General features: G+C 40.3%; 3 protein-coding genes across 3 annotated transcripts in view; 1 reads left to right on the top strand and 2 right to left on the bottom strand.

The window, feature by feature from the left end:
• Window positions 1–1604: 1604 nt before the first annotated feature.
• LOC119019328 (E3 ubiquitin-protein ligase NEURL3) lies at window positions 1605–6227 on the bottom strand. The gene is made up of 5 exons (XM_037097809.1): window positions 5174–6227; window positions 4446–4599; window positions 2803–3315; window positions 2490–2636; window positions 1605–2378 (listed from the first exon to the last, which is right to left on the bottom strand). The coding sequence occupies exons 2-5, from the start codon at window positions 4474–4476 to the stop codon at window positions 2176–2178; spliced, it is 894 nt and encodes a 297-aa protein (XP_036953704.1). The 5' UTR covers window positions 4477–4599; window positions 5174–6227; the 3' UTR covers window positions 1605–2175.
• Window positions 6228–8611: 2384 nt separating this feature from the next.
• nkx6.3 (NK6 homeobox 3) lies at window positions 8612–11770 on the top strand. Its single transcript, XM_037097812.1, has 3 exons — window positions 8612–9393; window positions 10693–10862; window positions 11237–11770. Exons 1-3 carry the CDS (start codon window positions 8979–8981, stop codon window positions 11465–11467), a joined length of 816 nt encoding a protein of 271 aa, XP_036953707.1. The 5' UTR covers window positions 8612–8978; the 3' UTR covers window positions 11468–11770.
• Window positions 11771–14263: 2493 nt separating this feature from the next.
• The window catches only part of inpp5l (inositol polyphosphate-5-phosphatase L), a 22689-nt gene continuing 14452 nt past the window's right edge, over window positions 14264–22500 (bottom strand). The window contains exons 8-16 of the mRNA XM_037097800.1: window positions 20134–20253; window positions 19007–19091; window positions 18815–18910; window positions 18654–18728; window positions 18350–18423; window positions 18146–18257; window positions 17527–17595; window positions 17376–17436; window positions 14264–16536 (exon numbers count right to left, since the gene is read on the bottom strand). Coding sequence (XP_036953695.1) covers window positions 17401–17436; window positions 17527–17595; window positions 18146–18257; window positions 18350–18423; window positions 18654–18728; window positions 18815–18910; window positions 19007–19091; window positions 20134–20253 — 667 coding nt within the window. The 3' untranslated portion in view covers window positions 14264–16536; window positions 17376–17400. The remainder of the gene's footprint in view (window positions 16537–17375; window positions 17437–17526; window positions 17596–18145; window positions 18258–18349; window positions 18424–18653; window positions 18729–18814; window positions 18911–19006; window positions 19092–20133; window positions 20254–22500) is intronic.

Below are 22500 nucleotides of genomic sequence, written 5' to 3'. Positions count from 1 at the left end.
ACAGGCTGCTCAATTTAAAAACTTGACAGTTGGTTCATAAGCTCGTATGAAGGGGTTGTCAAAACAATCTCTACTCAAGGACCGAGCAAGTAAGTGGAGCTTGAATGCATTTTGTTTTGTGAAATTCCTGAAAGCTGACTGGCTCAGGTGTTTTTAGGAATTTGCATCACACACACAAAAGAGTGCAGTAATTTGACATGTAAAATCACATTTATTGTTGTGCTTTGCACAGCCCACTATGGACACCCTATAGCTCTGCTATAGAGGTGTCCATAGTGGGCTGGCGAGCACAGCCCACTAACAAGCTTTAAAACAATCTAGTTAGCACAATTACCTCATACATCTCTCCTCAAGGTCGTGAAGTCTCATTCAAAGCGGATGCTAGTTAATCTTTTGCTTCACTACAGTGATAAAGTTGACTCTACCTGATCTTTTAATAACAGCAGCTAAATTGTAAAAACATGATAATGAAAGTGGCACACGTGTACTTTCACTTCTAAGCAACAGGTGAAGGGGTGTCAGTCATGCAGAAGATGAATAATTGAAGTGAACAGCACACTGAATCATAATATATGTTGCAAATAGAGAAATTGTGATTCACATTACATGGCTGCTCTGATAAAATTGTGAGAGTTTGCAAACCATGTATGAATCATATCAAAGTTCAACTTTAAACCTCCACTTTACTGAATCTAACTGCACATGAATCAAGTCCTAAACATTTATAGTCTCTGATTTTTTTGCAGCCTGTTTCTTTAAAGTGTCTGTATGTGTTTACATGTCTCTTCTTTTTTCTATCCTGCTTTTTCTCTTTCACTGTTTGTTTTCTGTATTACTGTGTGTCCATTTGACATTTTCTGTCAAAGCTAATGAAAAAAAGAAAAGAAGAAGAAAAGAAAAGAAAAGTGGCGGTGAGTGATGGTAACCCAGCTGGTGGCCGTCAAACGGAAACATCCATCTTCCATCTTTGACTCAGACGCCTGTGTTTTGGTTTATCGTAAGCAGCCGTGTTAATCATTCGCTTTGCTGCAATCAGTTTTATTTTGATTACAGCTGTAAAAAACATTTTTCAACTGTAAACAAGTAATAATGAAACTAAAAGCAGATGTTGCCTTTGCTGCACATTTGAAGAATGTGCTACATGATACATGAAAATAATAAGAATAGAAAAACACTGTATTTATGTTTAATACAGGGGACACTGCTATTTTTGATTGATTAACTCATATTTCAGTCTTTATTGAGGCTCCTGCTGCAGTGATTCAGGACTGCGGATTTAGGAGCTGTCTGCTGTGTGTCTATGGCCTGTGCTTCTGTATGCACAGATATAGGGTTTCTGCCGTAAAGATTTATGTAAAAGAAATACAAGTCACTATTTACAACAGGTTTCCATTTCCAAGATCCATGGATAACAGGCTGCTCAATTTAAAAACTTGACAGTTGGTTCATAAGCTCGTATGAAGGGGTTGTCAAAACAATCTCTACTCAAGGACCGAGCAAGTAAGTGGAGCTTGAATGCATTTTGTTTTGTGAAATTCCTGAAAGCTGACTGGCTCAGGTGTTTTTAGGAATTTGCATCACACACACAAAAGAGTGCAGTAAAATCATGTAAAATCACATTTATTTACACAGCCACATATTCACAATCAAATGATATAAAAACATAATCTTCAGTAAACCTATTTATGCATATTTACAAAATATATGATAATTTAACATTTACAACATCATGGAGTCAAAATAAACTGTACAGCAGAAAAATAAATATCATTTCAAATTAGGTCCAATAAATAATATAATCCATTCTTACAAGTCATTGATTTTCTTCACCAAAGTCATTTGTTAGCGTTCATCCTTCAGCGTGAGTCAAAATTACAGTGCATTTTTTTAAGCAGTAAAGTTTCACACATTTTTTAACCTTATCAGAAAACAATCCAGCTCAGTATCTTCGCATTAGCTCAGCATCTTCACATCAGCTCAGTATCTTCACATCTTACTGTACACATGCTGTACAACATTTACACATTATGCAATCATTTGTCTAACATGTCTCAAAGTTTCCTGACCAACCACTAGTCAGATCACTGTGGTGATACGGCAAACTGCCACAACCAATGAGCTGCAGGTCACATTGAGCCGGTGCTACACGTGACGTTTTATGTTTGCTTGTTACAGTCACTGAGAAGCTCGTAGCAGCCCGGAGACATGCCTCCCCTCCACTGATGGCGCCTCGATCATATGTCGACACAGCGGACAACAGCCGAATTGCTGGATGACTCTGGAGCCGCAGGGCCGACACAGACACCGGTGGCCACAAGGCAGAGTGACACTGACCTCTCTTCCCATGCACACCACACAGTCCATTGCACTGCTGTCATCTGTGGTCAAAACAGAGATGATACAATTAGAAGATAGTCCAACACAAACTGTTTCCTCTGGTTATAAATGAGCAGATATTTATATATCAGGTTGGATGGGCTCTAACTCACCTGCTGGGAATTCCATGTTGAGAAGGGACGCACAGTCATCTCCATCTCCAGCAGGAATCAGGCTGTAGCTGTAGTCAACAGGTGAGGTGAGGCGTTTAGGTGCAGGACACGAGCGTCTGGTGTGTAAAAGCTCCTTTTTCTGAGAACCTGCAGGAAGGAGCAGAAGCATTTAATCGTTTTATCTTTTATAATCATTGTTCCAACAATAACCTGGCAGTGTCAGTGCATGTGAAACATCATGTCTACATACCAAGGAGATGAAAAACAGGCAGTGCTAAAACAACACGTCACTGCTGTTCACCAGAAAACTCACCAAGGAGGGAGATGGAGCACGTCTGTCCGTAGATGTCTATCATGGCCCACAGTGGCTGGCTCAGATCCACTCCTGTTAGCAGCTTGCGATTGCCAGTGTTGGTACTTGTGACGTATATGCTGCCTCCATGAGACACCCAGAACTCCAGCTCTGTGCCGGCTTGGCAGCAGGATTCGTGCACAGGAGCAGCCCAGTGCCCAGGTGTGTCAGTGAGGTTTGGGATGGCCATGGCGGGCAGAGGCCGAGATCTGGCTGAGGGCGACACGTTGGTGAAGCCCACGCGCAGAGCTCCGTGCCAGTTAGACAAATCTTTCTCCACCCTCAGACGGATCCTCTCCTGGATCTTCAGCGGGCGGCTGCTGAACACCAGGCCGTTCTTGAACGTCTTGCCCGTCCTCTCTGCCAGTCGACCCCCCCGGCTCAGCCTGACTTGGTCTCCCACGGCCTGACAGTGGAATATCAGAGGGCCGAGGCAGAACACGCTGCATGTGTGTGACGCCTCTGACTCAACAACTGCAACAGAACCAAATCAAAACTATTCATCTTGATTAAATCTGCACAACAATGTGCATGTGTACAGACAACAACAACAACAACAAGCTGGGAGGTTTTGCCTCTACTTCCTGAATGAAGTGTACCACATCAACTACACCTAGTATTTAAATGATTTGAAATCACTGATAACTAATTTGAATAATAAGATTAAGGTGTTATAAGAGAAAATGGATGCTAGTCAATCTTTTGCTTCACTACAGTGATAAAGTTGACTCTACCTGATCTTTTATGACAATAATAGCAGCTACATTGTAAAAACATAATAATTAAAGTAGCACACCTGTGCTTTCACTCCTAAGCAACAGGTGAAGGGGTGTCAGTCATGCCAAAGATGAATAATTGAAGTGAACAGCACTTCTAAAAAATGGCTCTAAAAAGTAAGTCACTCTTATTTACAGTCTCTGATTTTCTTGCAGCTTGTTTCTATAAAGCTTCTGCATGTGTCACTGTTGTCTCTCTGAATAGCTGTGTGTCCATTTTACATTTTGTTTAAAAGCTAATCAAATGCACAGTGTGCTAACATGTCTGTCTCAGGTGTGACTCATACACATGTGGGAGCAGCACTAACCAACCGCTTACTGTAGAAGCTTATTTCTCGTAAGAGCCAGTGAGTGTTCCAGTAGAGCCTGTTTCTAATAGTTATCTTTTCATTGGCGGACACTGTAAAGCGCGGGTTGTATCACAATCACCCCTTTCAAGCCACCTTCCGCAGTATCATCATCTGTTTTACAGCGCATTACTGTATGTGATAAGACAAGACCTGACATGAAAAATGTGCTTCTGTTTTGATATTCTTACAGTAATAATCACTGTCTTAATGGTGGCTCTTAGTAGCTCTTGATAAAAGGAAAATAGCAAGGTTTTAAAGAATAAAAAGTGTAATAATAGTTTATTGTTCTTGTTTATTTTTCACATTAAAACATTAAAAAAAGGTAAAATAGTAATAATGTGTTAGTTTTAACTTTAAAACTGATACTTTATAATGATTTTTGACAAGTTGACAAATTGTGGTTTGCAGAAAATCTTACGGACATTTAAAGCAGTGTTAAGTTATCTGAAAAGACTGAAGTAAATAGTTAATATCTCACCAGGGTTGCTGTTGTCACCGTTCTTCACCATCTTGAAGTTCTTTTCTTTTCTTTTCTTTTCCTTTCTTTTCTTCGTGTCTTGATAGCAGTGTGTCGTGTGTGTGTTCTCTTCTGTGTCTTCCTTGGATTGTCATGATGCTGAAGTTTTGGCTGCCTTTAAAACAAGGCGCACGTGTGGGGCATGTCAACAAAACATTGCCTACACTAGATGAGGCGGGAGAGGGGAGGGACTTTGGAAATTTTCCTAAACTTGTGGGCGGGGAGGACAGGCCAACCTCCTCTTCTATTTTTTCTTCAACAGCAAACCTGATTGTTATATATGACTTCTTTTAAATCAGTGGCCTTCAGAGAAACATACTGCAAATAACAACGTGAGGTCCTGGATGTTACATTTTCATTTTCATTATCTGTCATAAGTTTCTAATTGTGTTTTATGCTGACAAAGGTCATACAAACACGTTTGTGTCCGTGCACAAAATAAAACTGAGGGAAAAGTGTTATAGAGTAATTACATAGCAGTATATCTGAGAGAAAATGAACGACTTGCTGGTATTACTTGACCTTGATTGTAATCCACATGTTGTTGCCTATATTTGATGATACCATAACAACATGTAGTTTCTGCCTGTGTGTAACCTTTTAAATTGTATGTAACCGGATTTCATGCACCCGTTCAGTGTGCTTGCTTGTGTAACTTACTTTACCATTCACCACTCTTTATTCTTTACCTTTAAAAGTTCTTGTCCTTGTTCTTAGCTGCATGTCTATTCATTTTTTAATTTCAATTGCCTTTTTTGTTTTTGTTTTTTTTTTCAAGTTAGTCCCACTGAAATCACATGTCCACCTGCAGCATCAACACAGAGTTAAAACAGCAAACGAACAGGAAAAAACACACTGAAATAATCAAACTTTTGCCAACTGAACTCAGTGGATTTCACCACAGTCTCACACTTTTCAGAAGTTCACTGTGGCTAAAAACCACCAAAGCTTGGACTTAGGGGAACAACACATAGTAAAATGTCAAGAGAATGGAGACTGTGATTTCCATATTTATGGTTTAGAAAAGAAGATAAGTAAATAGGAAGTTTGCCTATGTAAATAAAAACATACCAGTGACTGAGGTGGCATGCACTGTATACTGTACAAGTACGCTGACAAAGTCAAAGTCTCTGTGTGTGTGTACACGTGCTTGGCCAAAACAACTGATTCCGATTGAATGTAAAATGGGATCACTTATCCCCCTTAAACACTAAACAGTTGCACTGTATGCACAGTTACCAGACTTTGTTCCTTAAAACTGACATGGATCAAATGTTTTTGATGTCTTGATCTCAATATTGTTAATTCATCAAAGCTCAACAGGGTCACAAAACATGACCTACTTGGTCGAGGCCAAGGAAACCACAGGAAAAGTCACCTGATGCAACAAATTATGGAAACTTCCACTTAAACATGAGATATCGCTGTCCCGTCTGGCTCACTGGACTTCAGGGAACTTCATGCATAGTTATGTGATGAGAATATGGCAGGAACAGACACACAGGTGTCAGCTGAGCTTTGTCGCCCTCTGCAGGACACATGCGCCGCCATTACTTTAGTCCTCATTGGTTGGCAGTGAGGCCACGTGACAGGATGAAGCCATAACTGGAAAAGCTAAATGACATCACCACTCTTGGAAAGTTACTAGCCCTCCTCTTCTAACTATGACCCAAAAGCACATGTCTTCTCCCGAGAAACCCCCTGAATCCTGTCATCTGACCAGATGGCCCCACTGAAAGCAAATACTGATTGTGGAATTGGAGGCATGTTTCTAACATGTCTCTGTGTTGATATGCCTGTAAACATTATGTGTATGTATGTATATTTTAATAAAGACAACTATGTCCTGTAGAACAAGTTTTGGATTCCAGGTATACATTCCTGCTCTTTTCTTACGCATACAGAAAATTCTCTTTACATACTGACAGTTGAGAAATGATGCAACCCCAGTCCAAGAGCATAAGTCAGAAAGTCACATGATACTCACATTTCAATAACTGAAATTGTTCTATTGTTGCAAATTTACTGTTGTAAATTATTGTAAATTGTAAATCAATTCAGGTTGCTGTGGGAGAAAGTCAAATGGAAATCCAGGAATGAAATTAAATACATTTCTCTCTTCACATGTAGCGCCTGTGGACCACAGTCTGCGTTTGCTGCTAAATCATATTGAAATGTATTAAGATATTTGTCCAGCACGTCCTCAACATGTTTTAACTAGTTGTATAATGAAGCTGGGGCTGAAATTGTGCTGAAACTATTGCAACAGAGGATGAAAGTCTGGGCAGGACGCGTCATAAATGAGTGCATTGTTCCCAGAAGCAGTGAAACCGCTGATGGGTTGGAGACTCTCCCAGACTAAATCTGCTAATTGAAGTTCACACTTTAATATGAATTACAATAGTTAACTTAGAAATGATTGACGTCTGTATGTACACATACGTGCCTAAACACGATTATCAAGCCCATGTACATCCATTAAATATTCAGTTCTGTAATGCGTTATGATAAGGTCCTTCTTGTGTGTATTAGTAATAGGTAAAAACACCCATATAAGTCCTCATAAGTTGCTTATTACTGTTATTGTGTGATAATAAGACTATTAAAGTCTTAATAAAGCACCACGGACACATTTTCTGTTCTGATTATGAGACATTTATAGAACCTTGCTAATCATGTACAGACTGCTAATGAATGCTAATATTAGACCTATGAGATCTGTTTATAATAGCATTACAAACATTCAGTGAGTTTAATCAAGTGAGCTATTATATTATTGTTAAGATATTACTGGCTTATTCTGTTGCTTTATCAAGATTACTACATACTATTGTGAATTATCAGTTAATTAATTTTGCTTTTTGTAGCATTATACTGTGTAGGGGTCCTTACTGGAGTGTTGACACTTACACACATAGTCTTGTTAACATATAATAATGTCTATAAGCATCTCATTAGTGATCCAAATGGAATCAGCTAATTTTATCTTTTCATATTTAATTTGATTTTTTATATATTTATTTATTTTTACAGTTTTTCCACAGTGATCCAAAATGAAAATCTGTATAATTCAGCAGGATGTTTCTTCACTTGTAAAGTAATAGACGATATTAATAAAGATTGTTTTTGAGCAAAAAATAATCCATTAAAACAACGTAAAATCATTGCAGTGGGTTGAGATTAATATTTAGCCCTTGCTTCCACTGCAGTAAATACATTTTTGGACACATGTCGTCACACTGCACCATAAACTGTTATCTTTATTAATAAAACAAGTTCCCAGCTGATTCAGTTGTTTAGGAGGAGTGCTGCAGCACTGTTGATATACTGAACCTGACTTTACATCAGCATGGGGGGAGTAGATGATGGCTGAATGTCTATTTTTTGGGAGAACTGTTCCTTTATCAATCATGCGGTGAATGCGGGGGTTTGCCACTCCGCGGGGTCACAGAGATGAATGCATACTGGCTCTTTATTAGTCATGATAACGCCCTTAATAATGCCTTATTATGTATGACCAGAGAGAAGAGTTCCCTCAATAAATAAGGAAGTTGCTGTGCATGAATTATATATCCATATGGATCTTATCTGTTGTCATTTTCTCCTAATAACAAATTCACTGACATGATCTATTGTGAACAAAACATAAAGCTACACACACACACAGAACAACATGCAACTAATATGCACGCTTATACCCTATAGTTAATGTTTAACCTACGTTTGCTAATGTAAACAGTTACAAAATACAGATATTGTTTCGTCTAGATTAGTTTTATGCTTACGCAACAATATCATTGTTTCAACTACACAACTCCAGTGTCAAACCAGGAACCCTGGTGCAACCCTCCTCCATCTCCACCTCCTCCTCCTCCTCCTCCTCCTCCTCTGAGCCGCCTCTGCTCCACCACACTTGGTCAGACATGGCAGGCCATCAAAAAATCAACTTGTTCCCACTCCACCTGTTCAAAACACTATTAATCTGCTGCCTTCCAATAAAAGGCCTGGCTCTCAGAGAGGAGCCAATGGGAGGCCATTAAGGCTGTGAGACCCGGTCCAATCCCAGGCTGCATTCTAATGTGGCCTATCTTTATCAAGGTTGCCACTCCATTTCCAGATACTGCTTATTTATGATATCTGAGGAGCGAGCCGGCGGGAGGCACTTGTCTTTAGGAGAACGCTCAAATCTGTGTCCGGAGGGCTCGCCCCAGACTTCAGATATGGGATTATCACAGACCACACTGTGGCTGAGAAGAGGTGACGGGCGAGAGTGAAGAGTTTGTCTGCTGCTGCACCGGTTCTGATGTGGTAGCAACTTTGGCAAACACCAGGGCCTTTGTTGAAATTGCCATTAGTGCTCTTAATTATTCGAGTATCTGGGAACGGTGGGTGTGATCCAGAGCACTCCTTGTGGGCCCCTCAGAGGTCTCTTCCTACCTGGATTTTATTGGATGTGTTACTGAGACCTGGAGGCAAGAGTTACAGTTTCTCCCCATGGATCCAAACATCCAGGGGTCTTTCCTGTTCAACAACAGCCTGAACCAATTCCCCTCGGACCTCAAAGCGCCAGTGTGCCAGTACTCAGTGCCCAACTCTTTCTACAAACTCAACCCGGCCCTCAACAGCCAGCTGCAGGCAGGGACCCCTCACGGCATCAGTGACATCCTGAGCCGCTCCATGGTTGGGATGGGCTCCACGGGCACCACCACCCTCCTGTCCGGATACTCCGCCATGGGGGGGTTCGGACCCTCCGTCACCAGCACGTCTATGTACTATAACCGAGACTACAACTCCAACCTGGGCGGCTTCTCCAAGCCCGGCGCCGAGTGCCCCATGAAGGGTCGCAGTGTGAGCTGCTGGGCGGAGAGCAGCTGTGACTGGAGAGGAGGGAGGCAGCAGTGCAGCAACAGTGAGTCTGAACTCAGCACCCAGACCGCCGACACATCACCGACACCTCACCGACACCTCACCGCCTCACTGCGCCCGTGTCTGCATCACTGTTAGTCACGTCCGAGTGTGTTTTTGTCTCAACTAAAAGAGACAGATCCAATCTGATCACACAAGATAAAGAATAACACATTTTCACAAATTCAGACACATCATGTAGTATGGTTTGACTAAAATAACTGTATTGTTCTGAGCAATGCTTAGGCTCGACTTATTATTCAATCTGCAACTGACATTTTGAATGTGTGTGTCATGTTTAGGGGGTATAATCTTAAATAAAATACAAATATAAGACATTCAGATGTTGATGAGTAAATGTGGCACACCATCAAGACACTACAATTTCAAAAAATTCAAACGATACAGAAATATGCTTATCATGACATGTCAAGTGGTATGATTTTGACAACAAACATTAAGTTTGTTTTTTCTGAAAAGTGAGTACTACTCAGATCTTTTGAGGAATTATAGAACATGTTAACATGTTGAAGTGTAGGATTATATTCTGAGAGTCATGTTTAGGGGGTATGATCTTAAAGAAAATGCAAAAATAAGAATTTACGCACGTTGATGAGTGAATGTGGCATCCAAGTGACTATTGACACATTTATTAACTGACAGTTTCCAGCCCTTTGCTCTCCATCAGCTGCTGCACTTTAAAGTCGCCCCTGCTGATTCACGCATTATGTGCACTACACTCCGACTGTAAAGGTTGTGTGTTATGCTTAGTATTTTCATCTGGTCCACTCTGCAGCAGCTGTCAGTAGCTCATATGATTCCCCCGTCACTTTGCCTAAAGCTGCACATGTTAAAGATGGTTTAAAATATGCTCCCGTCCTCACAGGTCTTCAAAACAAAGTGACAAACATCTTTTTCTAACAGCTGAAGCCTCAAATTCAGCAGCTTGGTGAGGGAAAGAAGAGGTGTACTGATCGGGGGTGTCATATTGAAGGAAACACAAAAATAAGAAACGACAGATGTCGATGAGTAAATGTGGCATTCCGAATGGCCAACTGAGTTTTCGTAAATGTGTTTAGTATGTGGAAGCTGCTGCAAATTCAACTGTGTCTGTCATGGTTTTAATACACTTTTACAACATTTGATCTTCATTCAAAACAATGTGAGACAAACAGTTTCTTATCAGGGCGAGAACAGTCTGTCTCGTCATGAATTGTAAATTCTGTGAAAAAAAAATAAAAATCCCATCCATCAGTGTTTTAGTTTTGTTTCTGAGTATTTCTCTCCCCTTTGCTGCTCTCAGGCGGTGTTCCTCTGGGGGAGATGTCAGGCAGGAAGAAACACACCAGGCCGACATTCAGCGGACATCAGATCTTCGCTCTGGAGAAAACATTCGAGCAGACAAAATACCTGGCCGGGCCCGAGAGAGCACGGCTGGCTTACTCTCTGGGCATGACGGAGTCCCAGGTCAAGGTAAAGATTACGTCACCTAGAGATCAACATAGGGTTAGACTTTAAAACATATGACCTTAATGCACTTTATGGCTCTATGTGCACCTGTGAAGTAACCTGCAGGCAAATGATCGGAAATCTAAAAAGTAAACTTAATGAATTACTTTCAGGTGCAGAACAGAAACAGGTTCAACATTGTGAAACTGTCCCTTTGGTAAATAATGAGGTCAGATAAACAACATAACTGGCATAAACAGGCTATCTGCTCTCCATCATGCGGAAACAGGGTCAGGGATGTTTGTCACGCATTTTCTAGGAGTGACAAAATCAAAGATGTGCGTGCAGAGGAATACTCATCCATCTCCACCCCCCTCCACGCTTGTTGTTGTTTTCAGGTGTGGTTTCAGAACCGACGCACCAAGTGGAGGAAGAAGAGCGCCACGGAGCCGAGCTCCACGCAGGCCAGCCACCCGGGGCAGAGCGGGGAGGCCTCGGAGAACGAGGTGGAGGACGAGGAGTACAACAAGCCGCTGGACCCGGACTCTGACGACGACAAGATCCGACTGCTGCTGCGCAAACACCGCAGGGCCTTCTCCGTCCTGCGCCTGGGGCCGCACCACGTCTGATGAACCCCGCGCACGCACGCACGCACGCACGCACACCCGCACAGGTTCACGCGTTGCTCCGCAGACCTGCATGCTGTAATTAAAGTTACACATTTTGAATACAAAGTGCAAGCATGTTCATGAAGAGGTCATTTGCTAAACAGGCTGTGAGAACGAAGCTGAAAAGACTTTTATAATTTACTGTAAGAAAAAAAACCACAAATCATCCGTGGCCTGCTCCATGTTACACCGGTATGTTGAGGATCGCCTCATACACACGTGTTGTTTTTGTAAAAACAGAATAAAATTCCTTTATAAAAACTGCATGGCGCTATTGAGTAATACTAGTAGAATAAAGACGAGAGTAACCTGAAGGTAGTCTTGTGATCTCTTTATAAACAGTTTATGATTGTTTCAATTTCAACATAAGAGTGACCGCAGGAGTTGCCAGACATGTAACCTGGTAAAATGACTTTATGACACTTCCGTATTTCACCAATAAACCACGAATTCCTTCAACCTTAAAACAAAAGTTTCACACCTTCGCTGTAGGGGATACTGTGATAGATGTGTAGGAAATTCTAGGAAAACTATTTTGAAGGAATTTGCTTTTCAAACAATGTCATTTAATTTTTTTTTTAAAGGTGCTACAAGGAACATTTAGCTGGTTATGAAACAGTCTCAGTCTAGAACTGATCCTTCTCTGTGATCTGCAAAAGCAAAAGGGACCATCAGTGAGTGAACTGGCTATTTATCCCCAGTTATTCCTGGCACGAGTCTGACTCTGACTTATTTGAGTTTAATAAGAAATAAAATAAAAACAACTTTTTTTTTTTTTATGGTGGATTGCTGAGGATCAACTGAGTTAAAGAAGAAGCTGCTCTTTAGTCTGACAGTACGACGTCTATATATATATATATATATAAATATATATATATATATATATTTATATTAATATATTTTTTTTGTTTTGTTTTTTTTTTTTTTTAATTACATTTACATTTGTCATCTTTTGTCAAAAGATAACGGAAGAATCAATATGGAATTAAAGTTCCTTAGAAGTAGAATTACTAACACATTCTATATGCTGGTAAACTACAGGCCTATGAACACTGAAACTCAGGCTGTTTATAAGGCAGGAGCACATTTTATTTTATATAAAATTAGTGCAGAGAAAGAAGTGAGAGTGTGTCTTAAAAGGTAATGAGAACACTTTTAGGGAAACAAGTTAAATTTGTAAATCTGCAAAATGCTTAAACTGAGACTCATGATTGTCGTCCAGCAGCTGAAATACAAATATTAAGGTGGATTATGTAAATAGAACACCTGAGTAATTGTGACACAAATGATTGTGAATCATGTGTCACGCATGCTGGTAAACTGTCTTTAAACACATTGCTTGGCTGCGCTCCCTCTGAGTGCATCCGCTGCTGAGCTGCAGGCGTAAAAAGGCCCGAACAATGCAGGGGAGTGCAGAGGTCAAAGGTCTGGTCTTGTGTGATTTACTGGTGTGGTCGGCCTTAATTGAAGACAATGACCCCCGCAACCCACTTCAACATGAAATCAATACCAACAGACCACCTCATTCACCATTTAGGCTCGGAGTTTAGCCTCCATATGGCTCAGGCAGGCGGCCGACATCAGGCAGGCCGACTCTGTCAGAGAAGCTGAGGAGACCATTCTGCTTCCATCGCACGTCGTACTTGTGTATTATTCACCGCCAGTGTCTCACCGAAGCTGTGATCATGCAAATAATTAAAAAAGAATGAGCGTTATATCATCATTGTGGTTTATAAATATATTGGAAGCGATACATGTTTTGGTCTCCCTTCAACCTGCTGCTGCTGCAAAAATCTGGATCTATCAGAGTAAAACCACTGAATCAACACACGAATGAAATGCAATAAAGTTTAGAATCAGTCTCTTGATTTGTTGGCCCTTGAGGACATTCAGTCTGAACAAAATGTTCTAAATAGCGCAGCCAATTCCAGTTTTAGAGGGCAGGCTTAATACCTCCTCAGTTTTAAATGTAATCTGTCGTCTGCTGCTGCAAAATACATGCAGCTCAGCCCTCAGATGAGGGCTTAGACTGTGGAAGCTGAATGCATAACACAGACATATACGTCCCTGGGTTGAGTGAGTGCCTGGTCGATGTCCATTTTGCATGAGTCTGTTTTTTATTTGCGTAAAAATACAACCGGGGTGACAGGTAATAATACTTCTAACTCGTCAGGAACAATGTCCATAAAGCACCATATCTAACAATGCAAAAGAAAGTGAAAAATATTCCGGATCTGCACCAAAAGTTATCAAGGTCTATTCTGGGCCAGTCCCATCCTCCATCCATATTTCCAGGAAATCTGTTCAGCAGTTTTTTGTGAAAGCCTGCTGACAAACCAACCAACCATGGACAATGGCCAAAGCCATAACCTGCTTGACAGAAAATAATCAGTGTCTTCATTTGTCTTTTGTTAGTCACCCATGTCGAGATCCACGTGGCTTCTCCTGGAAACAACTAACAGCAGCAGCATTCTTGTGCTTTCTCTGCCAGCTACAGACAGCAGCAATGCTTAACCTTTCTGGTTTATCAGCTTCATGTGGGAAACACTTGTACAGCGTATGACTGACGGCCGTTGATCACACCTGACAAGTATGATTTCCCCAAACAGGTGTGACTCAAGTTAAGTGTAAAGTGATGACTGTGGTTTTTCCCAAAACCCGAAGCTGTTGGTTTCAAAATCCCTCAAAATGTGTTGCAGCGTAGACCCCATAATACACAGACCTGCAGCTGCAGCCAATCAAAAACAATGCAACTTATTTATGATGGTAATATTTTATTTACAAAAGTCAAATATGACAATGATGTAGTGTTTGACCAGAGATAATGTAAAGGTAATACTGGCCTTACAGTGAACTCCACTCCCAAGACTGGTCAACAGTGAACCCCTAAAAGTTGATTACTTACAAACGGTTTAATCTGCACAAATATTTGACTCTTAACTTGATCCCGTTATGGCGATGCGTTACAGATGCTCCAGACGTGATATGATTATCTGGGAATTTATGCATGAAAAGTTTTTTTTGTATACATTTTCTGACCACCAAGCTGTGTACAACTGATTCCAAAAAAGATAGTATACTCTGTGTGACATAAATAAACAATAGGATCATTTCTCAAAAATCCTTTGACACAAATTAAAGACAGACAATATATTTAATGTTTTACCTCAACACCAACACTTTACAACAAGTTAGGACGGGGGCAACAAAGGCTGGGACAGTTGCAGAATGCCCCCAAATCACCTGTCTGCAACATTCCACAGGTAAACAGGGTCAATGTTAATAGGTGCTGGTACAGGTACTGTTGTCAGTACAGTTCATTTTCAAACGATGGCATTCTGTTTTTAATTTACGTTTAACACAGTGTCACAACTTTTTTGGAATCGTGGTTGTAGTACAAAATATGTTTAAGAAAACACAATGCAGTCCTCAAGGATGATCTGGTTATACTGGATGGAAGTAACAAAACCACAAACATATTTTAAAATTCTTTCAATTAGTCGATAAAACGATCAAAAATAATAATCTAACCAATAATTCACACATTAAAAATATATATATATATATAACAGCACTGGTGCTACAGTATGAGACTATGAACCAACCAACCAAAATAAGACAAAAATCTAAGTAATCCAAACAGTGCCTTCCACGTTCATGTTTTTATACAGAATTTTGTGAAGTACAAGTGAGGCCACGTGTCGGAAACATCCAAACTTCTTAACCGCAGTTAGAAGCAAACACAATAGGCCGACAGCGTCAACTTTTGGCAATGAAATAAGGTCGATGCCAACCAGAACAGGGTGAGAACATTCTGAGAGATTTCTGTGCAGACTAACTGACAAAAGATAACTAAAGATGACTCTGTCTGAGTGACGAGATCAGAACATGAGAACTGCTGAGTTATAGCTCGTGGAATAAAGCACTTGGTATTAATGTACAGTTGGAAGCAAACAGGAAAAGAATGCTACTATAAATTCAACAGGGTGAAACACACTGCTGCTGCATTATGAGAATTAAATCCTACCGTAACATTCATAAACAGAAAACTGCTGTAGTCACTTTAAAATGATGTTGGCCCTTTGTACCCTGTGTAGTGTCATTTCTACAAATATTAAAATCATCCTTTACATCTATCAAAATCAATCCTGAAATAGATTTATTTACTTTTTTTTATGTGACCTAGTTAAAGCTGCTGTGAGGATGTAGCTTCACATGTTACATGGAAACACGTCAGTAAGAAATTCATTGTAAATAACGTTTTATCTACAGAGGGCATCAAACATGTCAACAGGAGACTGACACAGCAGCATTCCTATACTGTGTTCCTGTTCTCCTGTACTACTTTCTTACAGTCAAAGTAAACAACTTCAAACAAAAGGAGACACGTGAACCAAAAATAAAAGCATGCATGCATAGTCAGTTTTCATCATTTCGTTACAGCTCACAGCAACACTAACATTCTTCATGATGCCTGCTGAGTGGAATCCAATCCAGCTGAGTTGCTAGAGACTAATGGAAAGATTTGATAAATCACGCAGGGCAGATAAGAAATGACTAAATTTATGTTGTCGTGATGGTTGTTTGACTGACAATGCCTGTAGAAAAACAAAATGAATATTCTTTAAAAACTAACAATTAAAATCAAAAATCTAAATCACAATTTTGTTTTACATCTACATCATATGTCCACATCCATAAAAAGGGGCTGGTCCACAGTCACAGTCGTCATTGTTTGGTCGCATTGAGAAAACAGTCTTCGCTGCTGTAAGCAGGAATTGTAGAAGCATCTTCAGTGACACTGAGCTTTCAGGTCAGGGGATTTAACAGACCCAGAAATCAACGAAAGCTGCTGGTAAATCTGTGCTTGTGTCACTCGAGCTGTGGTCGGCAGGTGAGACACCAGCAATGTGAGGAAGAGGGTTTTGCAGCAGCTGGCTGACGGGTGGGTTGTAGCGGGTGACCATCGTGCTGATTACCATCTAGTTCTGTGTCTGTGGCAGAGATCTGAGGATGGTGCAGTTATAGACCTGCAGCAGACACACACACACCCACAAACAGACACAGACTTAAGACAACACATGCCAAGAGAAATGAAAGCAGAAGAATAACCCTGTGGGCAGTATCGTGTTGACAGTCATTACATGACTGCCCTTTTATCTTTCACTTTAAAAACCAAGGAAGCTGGAACTCAAAGCGCATCCACCTTCAATAATAAGGCTATCCAATCCCACATCATCAAAAATAAATAATAAAATAATAAAAATTATGATGAAATAAAATGTAGTCGAGCCACTTGTGTCCTGGAGTGAATTTTTCTGTGTCTCAAAATAACAAAAAGCAAGCTGGCTGTCGCACCTTCATTGTGTGGATCTCATCATTTCACAGGCCTCTGAAGAAGGACCCTCATGAAAAAGCAGTCCATCCTTAAAAAAATAAATTTAAACGGCAGCAAAACAAAATCATGGCCGTAAAAATGCCAATATGCTGTCCGGCACAATGCATGTCTCTCCAGCCGGCCATCCAGGTGGTAATTAATGAAAAGCGGGCCGGCGATGCACTTAGTGTGTAGCAGCAGTGACAGTGGAGAGGATTCGATAGACATAGATCAGTGAAAGGTGCTGATCGCCTGTGGTCCTACTACGCTGGACACAAAGGAGCGCACGCTTGTGTCCCGCAGGCACTTCATCTTAGTTCATATCCAGACTCCAATGGGCCAGCTTGGGTTATGGCTCTCCGGGGAGCAAAGCAAGATTACTGTGATCGCTCTCACATACTGAATCCCCCCCCCCGGAATAACCACATAGACATATAACAACATCCTCATGCTGTATAGTACAGAAACACACTCACTGGCCCATGCTCTTACCATTCAGAAGGATCCAAGTCAATGTTCAGTCATTCTTCAGTGAGAAGAACAAGAAAACCGGCTATAAGAAAACCACAAGAACACAGCGAGTTACTCAACATGGCTGTTTGTTTGTTTGCACAATGTACAGTCCATTCTATTCAAGTGTTACCTTATGGTCCCCCATACAGACATTAGGACCCACTGTGTTGTAAACAACGGTCTTTTCTTCATCATCTCTCTGAAAAAAGAACAAATAACAAAAATAACAAAATTAAAGCTTACATCTATACCTTCTTTTGGTGAAATGTCTGTATTATATGTATTATTCATTTTATATACAGTCTCGTGCTGGTAGATGTTGAGACTGGCACATTTGACCAGGTGTGACTCCATGACAGCATTAAGACAAAGGGCTGGGCAATACAGTCCTCAAATAATAATGTAATACCCTCAGGCTACGTTTTGATACACAAAATATATTGATATTTTGAAAACTCCATAATGTTAGGACTGAATGAAAAAATTAACTATAGACCAAAAACCTAAATGTTGATGTTACAACAATATTCTAGGGATGTCTATTGGTACTTTCACAAAATACTCAAACAATGACGATTTTGATTAATAATTAGCAATGAGGATATGATGACGAGGTTGGTAATAACAACAATAATAATAACAAGTAGAACAGAGACTATGTTCTGCAAGCTACGTGGAAATGAAAAGACAGAGAACATGCAGAAGATTCAGCATTAACTATGATACTGCAACCATAAGCAATGACTGACCTTGTGGATGAACTCTTGGGCAGTGTGTGACATGAGTATACGATCGCACCAGGCGGGACAGCGGGTGTTCATGTACTGGGTTGGCTTAGTGTACTCTTCACTGTAGGGGTAGCTGAGAGAGACAGAGCATTTATTGGATAATGACATGATAATAATGAGGTGGGACTTTATACTCTGAACAAGCAGCTCAGTTTGAGGCCTTACCTGGGTGGAAATTTGATGTCCTCTTCCCCAATAACATCATGAAAGGCTGCAGGTTCTTTGTCATATTTCAAAAGCTGAGGAAAAGAGGTTAGCGCTGATCAAAAACAAGCGCCAGTTGAGTGTGTACAACATGACGAGTCATCAGGGCTGGGTCACCTTCTAACTTTTGTATTTACTTTACTGTCATTCAGGACTCTACTTCCGCTGATAAGGTGTAATCTAAAATCTGTGAAGACATGTCAGATTGTTCCCCCAGTTTCCCTGATTAGATCAGACTGGGTTAAAGTTGGCATTGTGCTCTCACCGCTCTACCGTTGTCCTCTCTAAAAACCGCCTGATGTAGATATGTGAACAGCTTCTCCTCAATGTGAAGCAGCACCTGCCGGTGAAAGAAGGCAGGTTAGGTGGAAAGTAGCAGGAAAATAACATGTCAGTTGTCATCTCAACTGAGCCGCGTTTAATCACCTGGTGGTCGTTGTCCTTTTCTTCGCAGATGATTTTCTCCACTTCGTTACTGCTGTCCTTCTTCACTGTCTGAACATCTGCTGAAGTTGACAAATGCTGATAACAGAAACACAGACACAAAGAAGGGTTTGTGTCAGTGTGCCCGGCTTGTACACTTCCTTATCACCTGAGCTTCAGGAGAAATTAAATTACCTGGACAAGACTTTGTGTGTCCAGACGGAAGTTGAAATCTCCAAATAGAAAGAAAGGCAGAAGAGGGAAGCGGCTGTCTGATATCCTGCAAGATGACAACACTGTCAGGTACATACAGAGGCTCTTCACACACTTAACCCCTATCTGTTGTTTTACACAAATAAACATCTTCATGTATATTGTTTGTCGAATTAACAAGAAGGCTCAAATAGTTGAAAATCTGTTTTAGATAGTTTGTAACATTTCTCCTACAACTACAATTTTTTTTTTCTTAAAAAGAGTCTGGGGACTTCTCCACAGACTTCAAAGAAGTTGCCTATATTGGTTATTTGTTACTGTATTCTTGAAAAATTTTAATGACTTGAATAAAATATGTCTTCTTTCACAAATTTGGGTTAATGATGAAATAAGCTAAACTGTGTTTAAACAGCTGCTAAATGTTGGCAGGTACGATGCATTTTAAATAAAGAAGCAGACAGGCTGGTACAGCAAAGCTGCAACAAACAGTCACTTTTTCCCAGTAAAGAAACAACTTAACGTTCTGCACTTAAAGGACAATTGACAAGAAGGCATACATAAAGTTTTGCAAAGTTTCTCCTGACTCAACAACTCATATAATCACGCAGTTTGTAAAAGGAGTCTGGGGAAATTGTGGTTAATAGTTCAATGGTTAGATGAAATGACAAACATCTGCTGCTAACAATGGTAGGTTAAGAGAGGCCAAACATACAGTTTGGACTGAGTGACTGGATCTAGAAAGAGCCCTCAATGCATTTTGAGTGTGTTCACTCCTGTACTCAGAGCTGTCTACTTGTGATCAGATAACTCAGGACAAACGATGCTACCAAATGTCAACAGCCTTATGTATGTTTGGGTGTTTTCCTTTGTGTGTATACAAATTCATGAAAATATGATAATACCTTTAGGATAGTAAGATGGGGAAGGCTTTACAGCACTGGTGTCAAACTGTGGCTGCAGGTTTTCATTCGTGCTGTCCACTGCTTTACAGTATTAGCCAATGTGAAATACACATAGGAGATCATTCAATCTAGCAAGGAGCCTTTGTTTAAATTTGGTCTATATTTGCCATCATTTTGTACATTGTGGCTGGAAGCTGGAACTCTGACCTGTTGATGACATATCTGAGCGCGTTCTTGCGGTTAGCTGAGTAAATGGAAGGACTTGAGTTGCAGGCAATGAGGTTGGAGGCATCATGGAACAGGTGGACATTGACCAGGTCCAGAGCTCTGTGAAGAACACATACAAACACAGACAAAATATGGTGATTTGTGGCAGATGGAGATTAGAGGCAGGAAACACTGTGATAACACTAAAGCCTGACATCTGATAGGTGTGTACATGCATGTGTATGTACATGGGTGTCACTCATGAGAAGCTGTCTTATCAATGAGTGCACTTGTGTTAATACTGAGTCCACAAACAAGTACATTTGTCTTTTCTGTCGAGCTTTCACCTCTTTTCTTTGGCTGTCACAGGAAAACAATTAATGTGCATCCAACCAACGACCTGTGTTGACTCACAGTGGGATGTTGTGGCACACAGATTATGGGCTCCTTTTGTTTTTACCCCAAGGTAACAGCACAGCAGAGCAGATAGTGACTAATGTCCTCAGATAACACAGACTGTAGCAGGTTCATTTCAGGCTGTGTTAAGCTTTCAATTCAGTGATTCAAAACATATATATTATATATTCTCTGATCATTAAATTAAAAATATGCACCAGGGCACTGTGCTGAATTGTCTCTGTATATGTAAAATAGTTCATAACTTTCACAAGACAGTTTAGTTTGCAAACTAAATGAATAATTTTCACAGAGGCCAGAAAGCCCTAGATGAAAAATGGTAAGTGGGGCGATGTGAAAACAAAAGCTGTGAGTTAGAGTCACAGCCGCAGCAGTGAGTAATTGTTTCTGACCCTGGTGAACGTTCAAACAACTCAGAGGGAGGGCTGGGTATTGTACCTCAGTATGATTTTTTGTACAAACTAAAACATGGACACTGTCAAGTATCCAATATGGTTGAGATATTTACTGATTAAATCATAACATTTGCCAGTTTTAGACCATTTCATTTAGATTAAAAGTTATTTTTGTCCTCATGAGCTTACAGAACATTTCACATTTGAACTTTGGCTTTGAATAACCCTGCATTAACCTGTTGACCTCTTGTGGGCGGCAGAAACAAACTGTACACACAACACTAATACACTATCACCAAGTTAAGTTGATATGTTGAACTTGTTAGCCAACAATTACCAAATACCTTTTAAGTGGAGTTGTGTGTCAAGCAACCTGATGACATTTATCCTACCATTCATTCTCCTGTTAGCTCCATTTTTGTCTCAACCAGCACAGGAGGAAAAACACAGTTGCGAAATGCTCCAATTTGTTCATTAGCTAGTCACAAACTGTGTGTGTCTGCTGGTTGGTGTCTGGTGCAGAGCAGGTAGTGGACACTTGTTTTTTTTTAGAGGGTTTTGTCTTGCAACTGTATGCTGTTTCTAACAACAACAACAACAACAACAACAACAACAACAACAACAACAACGCTGATAAGAAACATTAAAACTGCAGGCTGCACAGCCAAAACAATTGGCTAAATGCGGAAATCTTGCACCAATATCTATAAGTGATCCGATCAGATTTTTGTGTATAGACATCACCAGACAGCTTTGGTTGCTCAGGTAATGATGAAGGCGTTAATCACTATTTACGCAGGTGATGCAGCTTTTCAAACAGGAGGGCATGAGATATGGAGTTCCAATATGCAGAGGAGAACATTTATTTCAGCATGACTGTCCAAGGACTGTTGTACTTCATGTTGTCTTCCATACCACTATTCTAGTAGCAGCATGGATTGTGCTCAGCCACTCTGATGCACTTCCATAACTCTGTATTTGACTGCATTTCTCCTTGTGTGTCTTGTTTTGCGAGTGACACAAAAGAGTCTGACTTCAGTCCGATGTAATCAGCCACAGCATCCAGAGTGAAACACATTTATAGAAAAATTAAGCCATTTCAAACCACATCAATATCCTTCGATCCGGTCTGCAAAAAATATATTTCAGGTGTTTGTTTTGGGTTTTTTGCTGTCTTGACTTCATAAAATTAATCCACATACAATCTGGGTATACCAAAAAAAAAGAAAAAAGATTTTGGCTGGCTGTTCTAAAAAGGTTAAAAACTGATCTCTGTCACATAGAAGTAATCCTGTGATCAAATGTAAGTACAAACATAATAAAATGCTGCTTTTAATTCTAAAAATGGTTATGCAGGAAACACATATATATTTCTCAAGTCAAAGTTTATATTTTAAAGAGTCACATGTATCAGCAACCGCCTCCTGGGTGGAGTCAGAATAAGAAGCAGTGAGACAAAAAAAGCCTGCACCTTTGTTTAATGACAGATAAGATAATCCTAATTTCCTTTATTTTATTTTCCACTTTTCTGAAAAACTTTGACACCCCCCCCCCC

The sequence above is a fragment of the Acanthopagrus latus genome, chromosome 5 (assembly GCF_904848185.1).
Source record: "Acanthopagrus latus isolate v.2019 chromosome 5, fAcaLat1.1, whole genome shotgun sequence".
NCBI classification, from domain to species: domain Eukaryota; kingdom Metazoa; phylum Chordata; class Actinopteri; order Spariformes; family Sparidae; genus Acanthopagrus; species Acanthopagrus latus.
This window is presented reverse-complemented; position numbering and strand designations above follow the sequence as displayed.

Excerpts from the sequence above, each read along its gene's own strand:
- LOC119019328 (XM_037097809.1), bottom strand. The coding sequence starts at position 4,476 with ATGGTGAAGAACGGTGACAACAGCAACCCTG. Across the intron at positions 2,637-2,802 it reads GTGCTCCATCTCCCTCCTTG|GTTCTCAGAAAAAGGAGCTT; the intron begins GTGAGTTTTCTG and ends TCCTTCCTGCAG. Across the intron at positions 2,379-2,489 it reads CAACATGGAATTCCCAGCAG|ATGACAGCAGTGCAATGGAC; the intron begins GTGAGTTAGAGC and ends TTTTGACCACAG.
- nkx6.3 (XM_037097812.1), top strand. The coding sequence starts at position 8,979 with ATGGATCCAAACATCCAGGGGTCTTTCCTGTTCAACAACAGCCTGAAC. Across the intron at positions 9,394-10,692 it reads GAGGCAGCAGTGCAGCAACA|GCGGTGTTCCTCTGGGGGAG; the intron begins GTGAGTCTGAAC and ends TGCTGCTCTCAG. Across the intron at positions 10,863-11,236 it reads TGACGGAGTCCCAGGTCAAG|GTGTGGTTTCAGAACCGACG; the intron begins GTAAAGATTACG and ends TGTTGTTTTCAG.